At 45.2% G+C, this 13,051-nt stretch overlaps 1 protein-coding gene across 1 annotated transcript in view; it reads right to left on the bottom strand.

The window, feature by feature from the left end:
• The window catches only part of LOC126525091 (lysosomal alpha-glucosidase-like), a 90,444-nt gene extending 79,671 nt beyond the window's left edge, over positions 1-10,773 (bottom strand). Inside the window, exons 1-5 of the mRNA XM_072287323.1 lie at positions 10,732-10,773; positions 8,368-8,697; positions 5,508-5,718; positions 3,479-3,633; positions 105-279 (exon numbers count right to left, since the gene is read on the bottom strand). Of these exons, the coding sequence (XP_072143424.1) occupies positions 105-279; positions 3,479-3,633; positions 5,508-5,718; positions 8,368-8,693 (867 nt within the window). The 5' untranslated portion in view covers positions 8,694-8,697; positions 10,732-10,773. The remainder of the gene's footprint in view (positions 1-104; positions 280-3,478; positions 3,634-5,507; positions 5,719-8,367; positions 8,698-10,731) is intronic.
• Between the last annotated feature and the right edge of the window lie 2,278 nt (positions 10,774-13,051).

The following is a 13,051-nucleotide window of genomic DNA, read 5'->3' as shown; positions in this document are numbered from 1 at the left end:
TGATCTAACTTATTGGTTGCTTACTTCAGTGAGCTTGCTATACGAATTTGCTCATCTAATGCCATGAAGTGTAACATTTAAAACGAAAGTAAATGCGGACCTACCGGCCTGTTCTGACTTCTCTTGTTGAAAAATGTTATTGTCTTCCAGCTGATGTCATGCTTGAGCGTCTCCTTCGTGGAAAGACCTCCGAGGCCGAATACATTTGCTGTTGTCAATCGTGTGGATAGCTGCAGAAACTGCTCCGCGAGCACTGTTCCTGGTAGCCTGGTGTCAAGTCTGGAATATAGTAGCAGTGTTTGTGTTTAAGGCATCTAATTCCTTTACAAGTATCAACGTATGTGCTAGAATGTAGATTAATTTGTGTGCGTAATCAGGACGGCAACTTATCACCAGATAAAAAAATACTTTCTTGAATAACTGGTTACAGCTCATGTAGTACTCCTTGGATAGGGGCCTTTAAGGTAAACAAATGAACAAATAAAATAAGTTACTCAGTAAGAAATTTATTAAATTGTTTGTTTTTGTGCCCCACAGCGATTCTTACTGTGTAATTTTACTTGGAGGTTTTGGAGGTCCTTTCTTCAGGGGGTATAGAAAACGAATGCACTCTGTTTCTATAGTTTCTGCTACACGCTACGCTCTAAGCAAGATTACACTACCGATAGTGAATTGGATGTCGAAACATACTTTTTGAACCATTATTGTCTCTCAAATTTGGGGAGAACTCAGAACACAGAACACCCTTACTGCAGTCGTTCAATAATATCATGGTGCAAAATGGTGTTTTATGCAAAACGTACACCTTGAAGAATCTGAGGGTGTTCGGGTACTTCAAAATTTCAAGCAAGTAAAAAAGCATAAGCACGTATTTATCAGCGGTTTGCTCCAAGTCGTAGTTCAGGCCTGTCAATATGATCGCAGTAGGCCATGTGGACGTCAACTTGATACTTCATGTACATGGCATCTGTGGTGGTCAAATGGAAAAACAGTTTTTTTTTCTATTTCCTACCCTGACTTTCGGTTCTCACCACTGGCATCGTTTAATTTGTTCCACTTCGGTATTGTTTCATAGATTAGCTGCGAATTGTCAGCAAATCCTGGCACGTCAGCCAATCATTCGGCCCTTCAGGCACATGTTCATTATGGTGTAGCATCGGGGCCGGCGCATTTTAATGCGCCCAAGTCTTGCGCTGTTTCATGAAAGATCGGTTGGAATAAACATTCGTGGATATGTGTGGCACAATCTTACACAGCAAAGAAAACAGCATTTATTGCGGAGATGATGCACTCCGGTCGCAAAGTTGAAGGACGCATTTACTTTGTTCTTTTTTCTCGCTCCGGCCTTTCACATCTTACATCTAGCTTCGCCTAAATTGTTTCACCTTGTTGATGATCTATACATAAGCTAATTTTTTTTTTATGCAAAGCAAATTCCATGTCAAATTGCTTCAAGAGACACGGCTAAAGGCTGAGAAAATGCCTGACTTGGTCGTGTGACGTTGGCGGCAAAACATCTACATGGTACAGTATAGTAGCAGAAGGAAAGCAACACACAACGCGCTATCTAATCAAAGCAAAAAGTGAGTTAATTGACACATGCATATAACCAGTGTAAGAATGACAGAAGTGGCAGTACTAAGCGAAATCGTGAAAGGCAGAATCGTCACTATTACATGCCGATACAAGTACAATGTTAGGAATTTCACACATCGTGAGAATTTCTGTATCCTTCAGCAGAAATACCCTCATTTTTTAAACGCTTTAGAAGAAGTTCCACGCTCCAGTAAACGCACTATCATTGGGTAAAGATTTAGCACGTCTAGTATTCGTGAAGTTATTCGTTAGTCTCCGTAGTTGCTGTGTGATCGAGGTTTGTACATTAACCTTCTGCGCAATTCGCGCGGGATTTGTTTCACATATTATGTATTCAATAAAACTGTTATATTTGTCCAATATTGGCGTAGTATCTAAAAAGGTAGTCTGTGTCTGAATAACAACTTTTTGTAGTTAATTTGTAGCTTTTAATATATCCATCATATAGACACTCAAGAGCATGGCGTCAACCTATCAGATCAGCTAGAGGTGCTACTGCACTCATAAAGTGCTGCATTATTCTTTGTAGTTATACAGGTCGAGTGGTCGAGAGGTAACATTTCTGTAGGTCCGCGGTTCGAATGCAGGTTGCGTGGCCTTCTTTTTTTCGCTTTATATATATATATATATATATATATATATATATATATATATATATATATATACAACCGTCTCGGAAAATACTTCGGTATTACATCCGCGGGCGTACGAAAGACTAGGGTATTGATAGCGGAAAAGATATCGCTGCGAAATAAAGCGTAGTGTGCATTCTCGCACATATTGTATAACCTGTATCTACTGTATGTTCATTTATTCGCCATTTTATATTATTTTTTAAGAACATCGTTATGTACCACCCTGTTCAAATCACCGCAAGGTGATTGCAGTATGTGTATACGAAACTAATTTTTTGCAAAAGCACACACTGGGGGCAAAGAGTGCAATTGTGAAAAATCACACTTTCAAGTTGGTGAATTAGTTCGCTTAAACACCATTTTTATGGTTGGAAGGTGATTTTTTTACCATGAGAGAGCTCGATCAAGCTTGACATTCTTCTTAGTGTGCACTGTGCAGGTTTTCTGCATCGCCTGCCCATTCTGCTAAAGTACAGAATAGTTTAAACGTGCAGCGCGGCGCTAAGGTAAATGTTGTGAAGTGGCAAAACTCGAAAGTCTGGCCGCCTCCTTGGTTGCTTAGAGGCTTTGAAGTTGCGCTGCTAAGCACGAGGTCGAGGGATCTAATCCCGGCCACAGCGGCCGCATTTAGACGGGGCCGAAATGCAAAAGCGGCCGTGCACTTAGATTTAGGGACACGCTAAAGAACCCGAGGTGGCGAAATTAATGTGGAGTCCCCCCACTACAGCATGCCTCATAATCATATCGTGGTTGTCGCACGTACAAGCCCATATTCTTTTTATCTGACTCTTTTACCCAACTTATGAATAATGTTATTCAGCGTCACATGTGTCATGGCGTTGACTCGAAGAGGTAATGTGACGGCATTGGCACTCTTTTGGCACGCGCAGAGGAAACTGAGAAACAGTAAAGAATTTTGCGGTGCTCTTACATAAATGGCGCCAAGCGAGAGCAACGAAATGTCATGAAACCTCTGTTTAGCCAATCACCCCGTCGCAAAAAAGGACCGCAAAGGCCCGGAGCAGAGCAATAGATTGAAAAAAGGACCGCAAAGGCCCAGAACAGAGCACTAGATTGTTTTTTCAATTAGATTTAGCTTAGGAGTCCTTCAACATTTAAAAGCAATTAGCGAAATATCGACTTAAGGGATGTATGGTAAACTGTTTTAAACGTAATAGCAGTGAAACATAAGCAACATTATTGAAAAAAAATGTGCACGCTTTGTCTGCGTTGTTGCATATACTCACATTACCGTGCTGTTTTCTTTACGCGTGACGACAAGGCCAAATGACCGTCCAGACTCCATTTGTGACACTTCGTATGCCGTGTCGTCTTCGTTGCAACGTTGCGAGCTGTCGTCATCGAAAATATTCGATTGGAAGCGGTGACCTTCAGGTATCATCTGAAAATTACGATAAAGAAGTGGCTGCATCGCAGCTACGGGGAACACTTTGGATGGAAATGGCAAGGCACAAGATGGACTGCTCAACTCAAACTGGCGTGTACAAGCGTCTGCTCTCCGCAGTGCATTAACGGTATTGGTGAATAAAGGGTTCCTATGGGACGTTTCTCTCAATCAAGAAACATTCGTGGATTTTTTTTAATACGGATGGTTACCTCCTACGCCCCAGACAAATTGATTAGGTCACTTTATTTGAGACATCGTGATTCAAGTCGCTCATGAGGGAGAACCAAGAAGCGAATTCTAATAACACGCCCCTTCACCCTACTGACAGATTGTTCTATGCTGTTTATTATTAATCGTGGTACAGGCGATACTATTCCTTCCAATAATACATTTTCTTGCTTTTTTATGTTCACAAAATATATTTTGCAGCGAATGGATTCTTCAACGTTCATCAAGGGTGAATGATGTGTGGTTAAAAAATTGACTCACCATCCCGGCGCTGCGAAAATGGATGTCCAGCGAAACTGTTGAAAACCACCACTACAACTGCTGAGGTTGGCTTGCAATGTTTTATTGTTTTATAATAATAGTAGCAATGGTAATTTACAAAAATGTTAGTATTTAAGAGTAACGGTAATTTTCACAGCACACCGCCGCCCACAGCGGTGCTGCAAGAACATGGAAACCAGTTTCTAGGCCGGCTCTTTTATGTGCGGAAGGCTAAGGACGTCACTCCCCACGTCGCAAGCTGCCGTCGCCGCGGCAGCTTGCGTAACAGTAATCTTTACCGGAAAACGTATGCGGGGCGCGCTACGTGCTTCGCATCGTCATCAGCAGCGCCTTATTATCGATATATGATTCGGATGATCGTTTTGTGCTTGTTCTTTACTGTAACGCTTGCTGCTTTGTGCGTTGTATACGCGATTAAGAATGTTCGTACTGTTCGCTTCACTTTGCTGACTGCTTAAAGCATCTGCCTTACGGGGTTACTAGCCACTGCTCGTGGCCCTGCACATCCGCCGCGATCGGCCCACATTTTGCCTAACAGACGCTGACACCTATTGGACGCGGACCAACTAGAGGCTGACAGCTTCGCTGTAAAATCTAACCTTCAGAATAGCAGTCTCTCGGAACGTTTTCTTGAATACACTAGTTGAACATGAGATATACGCCCCAGTCCACCTACTCCGAAGCTGGGATATTTAAGTTCGGGGCACGCAGTAAACTGGAGTATAAGATAACGCTAGCTTTGTGCACTGATACTTGGGTTACCGCAAATACGGCCGGTATTAAAGGAGTAATCGACAGGTGCTGAGAGCACGGCTGGGAAAGAAAGAAATTTAGTTCGGCACACTAGTGGTTGAAGTCTTACGGGGCCCACAAAACATACGCTTCGCTTCTAACACGTAGCAGAAGCCCCAAGAGAATATTCGGGGCAAGCTACTAACTTTTTCTTCAAGAATTTACCATTTCGCTCTTTTTTTTTTGCGAGCGCACTTCTTCTGTTAGGAAGCGCGCCTCCTTAGTACGTCACAATGGTCCCGACGTGCACAACATGCGTGGCCGGCACCGCTGCCGTTTCAAACATACTGCATGTTTGCTAAGCTCTTTACACTACCTCAACGCGCCAGGTCCCTGCGACCGTTTATAGACTTTGTGCGTATATTAAGATGTACACACAACTAGGATTTTTAGCTCTCTGTGTTTCCTTTTTCTCTGTTTCCCTTTTTCGTGCCCTTACCCCGATGGAGGGTGCTAAACCGGACGTGCGTCTGCTTAAGTTCCCGCCTTTTGTTGCTTCGTTCTCTTTCTCTCTTCTTGAAGAGGTTAAGTGCTCCCTAAAGTTCCATACGTTCTTGCTCACTTACTTGCACGCGAAGCCTGGAAGGCGTCAGGAAGGAAACGTTAACAACCACCTCGTTGAATTCCCCGCCGAACAATGGCGGCAAGTCGGGTCTCTGCAGACGAGTCATGAATCCGCTCCCGTCCACGTGGCGTTCTTCGCTCTCCTTGACATAGCCGTATCCTTCGGGGAAGAAGCACGTCGGTAGGTCGCCGTCCGTTGACACGTACTTGCATCTGGTGCGCAAGCAGACAGACGATTGGGTAACGACTGATTAATTTCACTCAGTTTTTCTTTATAACTTAGGAGGCCATTCCGACGTTTATCTCAATCATACGCATTGAGAAACTAGAAAGTGCGCTTGCAGATCCTGGTTATATTTCCTAATTATGCACGAGCAACTAGCAGAATAGGCTATCTCCTACTGCCACACAAGGTGCATAATAACCCTACAGCTCTTGCACCTGTTCCTATTTCATATTTTGTGAGAAGACTTGCATGTGCATAAAACTAAATCGCATAGTTGGCTTACCGACTAATCAAGTTGTCTTTATATTTGAGCAAAATTTACCACACAACTGGAGAGCCTGTCCTGCCTCCTTCTTAGAAGTATGTCTCGTTTTCACTTACTGGTGTCTATCTTTTTCTACATTTCTCGGTTCTCTCCTTATTCGACGGTACGTTACAACCACTCGTCGTTACACTAGCGTTTACGTTATGCCGTATAAACGCAAATACTCTATATCTTAAGTAGAGTCTTCGAAAAGTGACATATTCTTACATTTGTATAATATTTCTTATAGATTACATAATGGTACTGAATTCTTGTACGAAAAAAAAAAACGAATGTTCCTTTTTCATAAGCGATAAAGGAAAACTAGCTTGAAGCGCTTCCTCGACTGAACCAAGCGTAGTGCACTTACACCTCTCGACGAAAGAATACATTGCTTTTCAGCAATGCTCCTTAGTAACGAGCACAAGATGCTTGGGAAGCATGCACTCAAGTGACATTATCCTTACACCACAACGGCTTACACTTTTTTTTCTTGTTTTTTTTTTTACTCGGGCGTCAGCGTTGAGTGTCATTGAAGTGCAGTTACCACTTTGTTCCAAGGGGGCGCATAAATCCACATTCCGGAGTCCAAGTGCAGCGTCGAATGGAAGGACGTGGGTGAATAAGTGGGTCAGTACTTCTCATTTGCGACCACGCCTGTCTAGGACCGGTACGCTTATTCCGAAAGGCAGTCTTTTTTGGTGTAATGCTATGAACATGCTTTAAATTTCTTTCATTCCACTCACTGCACTTACTCAAAATGCGGAATCGGTTTAGCTCTCGTGTGAAACGTTATTGGATATATTACACGTTCTTTTTTCCTCATACTAATTCATTTTTTTGTGGTCCTCTCCTAGCTTTATTCTGGCGTTTTAGCCTTTACAGCCCGATACTCACTAATGAAGTAGAGCAGATGTATGAGCGCTGATGTCTACGAAACAAGAGATCACAACGCAGAGGAAAACAACTGTTTGAAGAATCACTGTAGTAATATCTAGGCGATGTTCCTGGTCTTGGCACCGAAAAAAAAGCCGCAGAAAGGTGCGCAGAAATTCATCGCCTCTTATAAGCCTGTTTTGCGCTTCGTTCTCACTGAGAAATATTCGATGCAAAATTATTTCACGTTAGGGCTGCAAAAGCTATACTTCAAAAGTTTCGCTGCGCTCTTTTTTTTTTCGTTCTGTGGTCCTTTAAGCGAGCGTCTCCATTCGCCCCGAAGCCTGCCTTATTGCTTCGTAACTGTGTACGCAGATTCACTAGTAGGATGAGGAATAATAAGTGATATTCTCCCTCTTATTCATAAGAATAAAACGCCAACTCCATTGGTTACATCCATGCCATAAGCGAATGCACTGAACTGTGCAGAGAGAGAAAGAGAGTAATAATAAACTGAACTGCATATATCTTTTATTTTATGTCCTCATGCCTCTAGACCCATGGTTACACTTTTCAAATGTCTCATCTTGCAACTTTACCGGGGTAAAGAAATCTTGCAGCAGTATATTTGGGACATTCTTCTTACAATGTGAACTATCGGTCTCTTCCGTACAGTTTAGCAAGAATCAAGCGCACGAAACGTATGTCCCAGCCCTCGTGCTTTTCGCACAGGCAGGCAGTGCGCTAATTAAGGATTCCGACATTTGGCTGTCGACTTTACTGCGCTCCTTTATGGTGTAAGTCCTCTACGTACGGCCCGCATGACGAGGCGACACAAAAGAAGGACGCGCACAGTTCTGCGTATGGGCGTCACTCTTTCTTTCGTTTCTCGCCTTTTGCGAGCGCTGCACGTAGGAGATCATGACTCGGCCGAATCGCGCGAGACTCCGCCCTAGTAGGCCAGTCGCATATAAAGTCTCGGGGTGCGTAACTTTGCCTCTCATGCAGCGCTTATGCGACAACATACCACCGCTCCCATGTGGTTTCGATCGTCGACTCTGAAGTATAGCTTTCCATTAGAAACATAACATCAACAGAACACATGCGAAATTCTGCGAGTGCGCATCTCCACACATTTCGTTTGACCCACAAGAAATTTCGGACATATACTTAGAAGTTGAAAGCAGAAGCACATGAACTCGTGCCTCTATTCTAGCCACCGCATGCTTCGTACTATACCACGGCTGTTTGCAAGCCTACCCCTCGGCTCAATGCCCGAGCCAGAGGTCAGCCATATTCTGTAGGACATTCTAATATGCAGTGCGAAAAAGCCTTTGTCCAGCATTTTGACACCCCCTTCCCCATTGTACTTGCGTCGATAAAGCTCACTAGCTGAACCTCATCATCTCTCTTGTGAACAGGAAATACGCCATCACGTCCCGTCACAACTCCTTACCCTCTGCGCAAGCAGCGGCCGTAATCCACCGCTCTCCCGGTGGGGTCCAGGTTGCAGTCGACGCGCAGCGGAAAGGACCACCGGTAGTAGACCTCGACGTACACCAGCACGGCACAGCTCGCCAGAACCGCGGCCGAAAGCAGGAGAGACAGGAGCGCGCACAGCAGCGGCCCGCGCAGGGAACGCTGCAGGCGGCCGGACGAGTGCGACAGCGAGGACTCCTCCGGGATGCTGCTGAGCAGCTCGAGAGAGCTCTCCTGCAGGCCCTTCTTGCCGCCGCTCACGCCAGCTCTGCTGGGGATGTAGGTGAACGTCGCTGACGCCATGCTCCTGGATGTGAGAGAAATAAGGTGTCGACCAAGTGTCGACGCTGCAGACGACGAGGTCGACGTAGATGGTTGTTCAAATGATACGATGAATAAATGTAGATTGTATGTGTCTATTCTGTCTCTTTAACGTGCTTCTTATTTATTTCTTGCTTAAATATTGTCTAAATGTCATCGTTTTTCACGCGCAATCGCAATGATTCCCTTCGGGTCTCCTTGGCCGTCCTGCAGCGTAGGAGGCGTTTGATGTATTCATCCAATGTCTCGGCAGCCACGCATCTACGTTGCGCCACTCTTAGCAAAGGCAGAAGACGCGCGAACTATAAAAAGTTCCGTAAGCCACAGATTCCGATGCATATTACGCCTCCACAAATTTAGATTCTTAGTTTGAAATAGCGCGGTTCCGTAAGCCACAGATTTCGATGCCCTACTGTGATTTCACAAATTTCCATTCCTAGTTGCGAAACAGTGCTCTCATAAAGAGCATACCGTGCAGAACACAACCTATAGAACACCTACGCTGATATCGAATTTTCAATAATATAGGCATATCTAAGCGCTTTCAAATGCGAAAAAAGGGACTGTCGGCCTTTGCTAATGGAAAACCGGCGCAATCAGAATTACCATAGCATAAATATTATTTTGCAGTTCTTGGCGACTCTCTCTGTAAGTGTCGTTACTTTATATGCGTTCACTAAAGTACACATGTTGCCCCCACGACATAAGCACACCGAGTGATTATGTTGAGGCGCTTAAATTGCTATTCACGCGGGAAGCGCTCGCAAAATTGCGAGCAGCGGTGGTTTTCCGGCAGGCGCCGTACCCATGCGCCGGTTCCAGCCAGTCCATTGAACGTGTTACGACATGCGACTGACTGCAAACATATGCAAGCGAGTCGAAATCCCTCCCGCCTCCCCCTGTTATCGCCGTCTAGGCGCATTGTGCGTCTTCTGGGCGAAGTGCTTCACTGCACTTGGTAACCGCTGTCTTAGGAGTACAGGTAAAGTTCAATTGCCGAACATGGCGCACACCATGAAGTGCAGCCTTGTCAATGAAGTGAAGCGCTCCCTCGTGCACTGTCAGGTCAGCTTTTTACTGTAGCATCTCTTAAAGGTGTAACAGGTCAAGAGTCACTTCCGTCCAACTCCGTAATCTCCCCTAATACAAGGGGGTAAACGACTCCACAAGGCTGTGCAAAGAGCCGCGATAAAGCTTCGCGATAAAGCTATGTCGAGAAAGCGGGCTGTTTGCCCTCCTGCCAGCAAGTACGAATGTTGCAATGGAATGTAGGGGTATACGTTTCGGGCGTAGAGTATGTCGCTACACGCATTCGCATCATGTTGTAGCACGCGGAACAAAGGGACTTGTTGTCCAACTTGCAAGGTGCCATAATTAAACTCGTCAACATAAATTCGAAGGCAGGAGCGAAACAGGGAATTGCCGTGAAAGTTGAAACACGAAGATTTTGCGGACACATGCAGCCACTTAGATAACTTCATTCTAAAACACAACACTCCTCGTTTGGCCGATCTCGCGCCTTCTAATGTTTAACATGCGTGCCGTGCGAAGTCCATAATAGCCTGTCGGGATCACACATTGAAACTATATAAGCATCAATAAAGGGAAAATGAGGGACATACTCCTAATCGTAGCAATTGCTACAAAGGAGACCACTGAGCTCATTTCCCTTTATTCTTTACTTATATCCACCTTGCGGGTTCCTGTAGAACTATTAGATCAGACTATATAAGCATGTTCACTAAAGTTTACGTCCGGAATGTTGACGCGCCTCCTTACGAGCATCGGCCAAAACCTACTACACGAAGGTGAAATAAAAAAGACCTTGGAGCCCTACAGCGCTCGTAAGATAGTCAACGACCTGCCTATCTTTATGCACGATTTCAAAACAGTCGCCTCTACAAGCAACGTTCCCCTACGGTACCAGTAAATAAATAACACCGTCAACTACACCTCACGCATAGCTTTCGCGGAAGCAGGTGTCAGCCGTGAACGTGAGAGAAACGAAAAGCCGGCTCACCTTTCCAGTTGCGAACTGCGTAATGCTCGCTCGCATAGAGGAGGATCGAGATAAGAGGCAGCGAGGCTTTGACGTAAAGGCGCCGCGTGCTATGGCTCCTCTTTGAGGCCGCCGATAAGGCTCAGCTGCCTGAACTAGGGCTCAAGATCTATGCTTCGGCAGAAGCTGTCGGCACTCGTGAAAATAGAGAGACAAAGAACGTAGAGAGAGAGGGAGACAACAGAAATAAGGCAGGGATGTTAACCAAAATGTGCCTGGTTGGCTGCCCTATGCTGGAGGAAAGCAAAAGAGGAACAGAAAGAAGGATGGGAGTGCGAGGAATGCGGTGAATATGTGTACTTGCGCGGACAGCTCGACGCTTTCGAAGGTACTCGCACAAGCCAATCGTTTTGCGAAAGAATGCTAATGCTATTAAAATATGGGCCAATCGCGAGATAGCGCAGTTTGGTACTTTAGGTAATGCGAAGCTCCTCCTACTGCCCTCACGCGAGGTGTGACGCGATAGAGTGTCATGGGCAGTGAAAACGCCCAATTCTTGCCCCCAACTCGCTCAGGAAGGCATTGCCTATGATCGACGTCAACTAGAGGTCTTAACGCATTCCAACTATTTTTATCACGATAGCACTCATAAGGACGCTCCAGGTACATTCACGTGGTCGACGCCGCCACCGCCGCCGTTGTCGGGTCGCCCGCTATCATGGGCACAGGCGCCCTCGATACCGAAACCGTCAAACCTTCCCTTAAGGGCCTCGAGCGATATGGAATGCGTTCGGCTGCAAAAAAAAAAGCGATCAAGTGAGTTAAGGCAGCGTTCCGCCTTTGCTGCTGGTGTGAGCGTTTTGCGCACGAACACTGTAAGCACTATAGAATTCCTTCCGAGTTCTGGGCATGCATCATCAAGTCTTAGTGAAACGGACAGCACACGTTAAATTGAAACTAAACGGAAAATCTAGGTCAAGCTAGATTAAAACGATATGATTCTGTGATAACGAATTCGTCATTTGTAACAGTAGTAGGGCTGTTGTAAGCGAAAAATGACGAACATTTAAAATCGGAGTAGTGCCATCTGGTGCCTGTCATCTCTGATGCCTCTCATATGCGACCTCAGAACTTCCACTCACACGGAGTGTTTGCGGTGGCCTTGATCCAGCCACTGTGAGTTTCATCGCATTTCTCCGTTTACAACAACCGCAGCGGCAACGTGTGGCAACCACCCTACCGGTCGTGGAGGTTCAAATGACCGGATCCGATGTCCTAAGCCCAAGCAGAGCCGCGGAGTTACGTACGCAGTGAGAACACATGAAGCCTCCAAGCAGTATATACGCATTATATACATGCCGAAATTGAGTGTTTACAAAATAGCAGTGACATAGAGGAAGGCCACGTACAGATGACATCAAGTCCTCCCCTTTACCGCGGGTGGTTCAAAGTGAAGGGTAGCAGCAGAACGCTTGTTGTACATTTTCCGCGCAGCAAACAATGACAGACATCTCGAAGAATACAATGTTGATGTAGCTCAAATTATTACGTTTAGTTAGTGTCCAATTGGGTGTTGCTGTGTGTTGTGGTGAGCCAGTTGGTAGCGTGACACGATGGAACGCTGCGCTGCTGGGCACTACTTCGGACTCATAAGTAACGAACTAGAAAATCCGACAGACAAGAAGCGCAGACCAACAACAATTTATTGACACTGACGGAAAAAAGGCAGATATAGCGAGAGTAAGCAGGATGCATGGCCACATGCCTTTTTTTTTTATCTATGCATCAAGTCGCATGCTTGTCAATGTCTTTTTCAGAAGTTGTATTTCTTTGTCAATTAGTCTACACATGGTGCACTGCCTCACGTACCGTTTGATAGCGATGCAATATGGACTGCCTCGATAATCTTTCTATGTGTTCGCTGTGCGTGGTCAGGGAAGAAGTCTTTTCAAGCTCTGGGTGGCAGACACACCTCGAGCAGTGCGCCGCGAGGTTTTTCTGTTCGAGTTTTCTCGTTGGTTGTCCTTTAAACATCGACTAGTGTGTTAGGGTTACACAAGTCCACAAGACAAACGAACGTTGTAAGCCACACTTTTTTGTGCAGTGTACACACTTGCACCTGTCTTTAATGCCACACGTTGACTTTCCTAGATCTTCCTTGGTGATTTTATTTTTTACTCTGGCACATATTGCCTTGAGTTTGATGGGAGCCGAAAACATCAAATTTTCTTGGTCCTTGCTGGCAACCTCCTTGGTACGAGTATGCATCAGCGTATGGCAACACAATAAGTGGAAGTTTTTTGACAGTTTCACGGTTCTGGTTTGTTTTCTTAGTGGGCAT

This window comes from Dermacentor andersoni, chromosome 3, assembly GCF_023375885.2.
Source record: "Dermacentor andersoni chromosome 3, qqDerAnde1_hic_scaffold, whole genome shotgun sequence".
Taxonomy (NCBI): domain Eukaryota; kingdom Metazoa; phylum Arthropoda; class Arachnida; order Ixodida; family Ixodidae; genus Dermacentor; species Dermacentor andersoni.
This window is presented reverse-complemented; position numbering and strand designations above follow the sequence as displayed.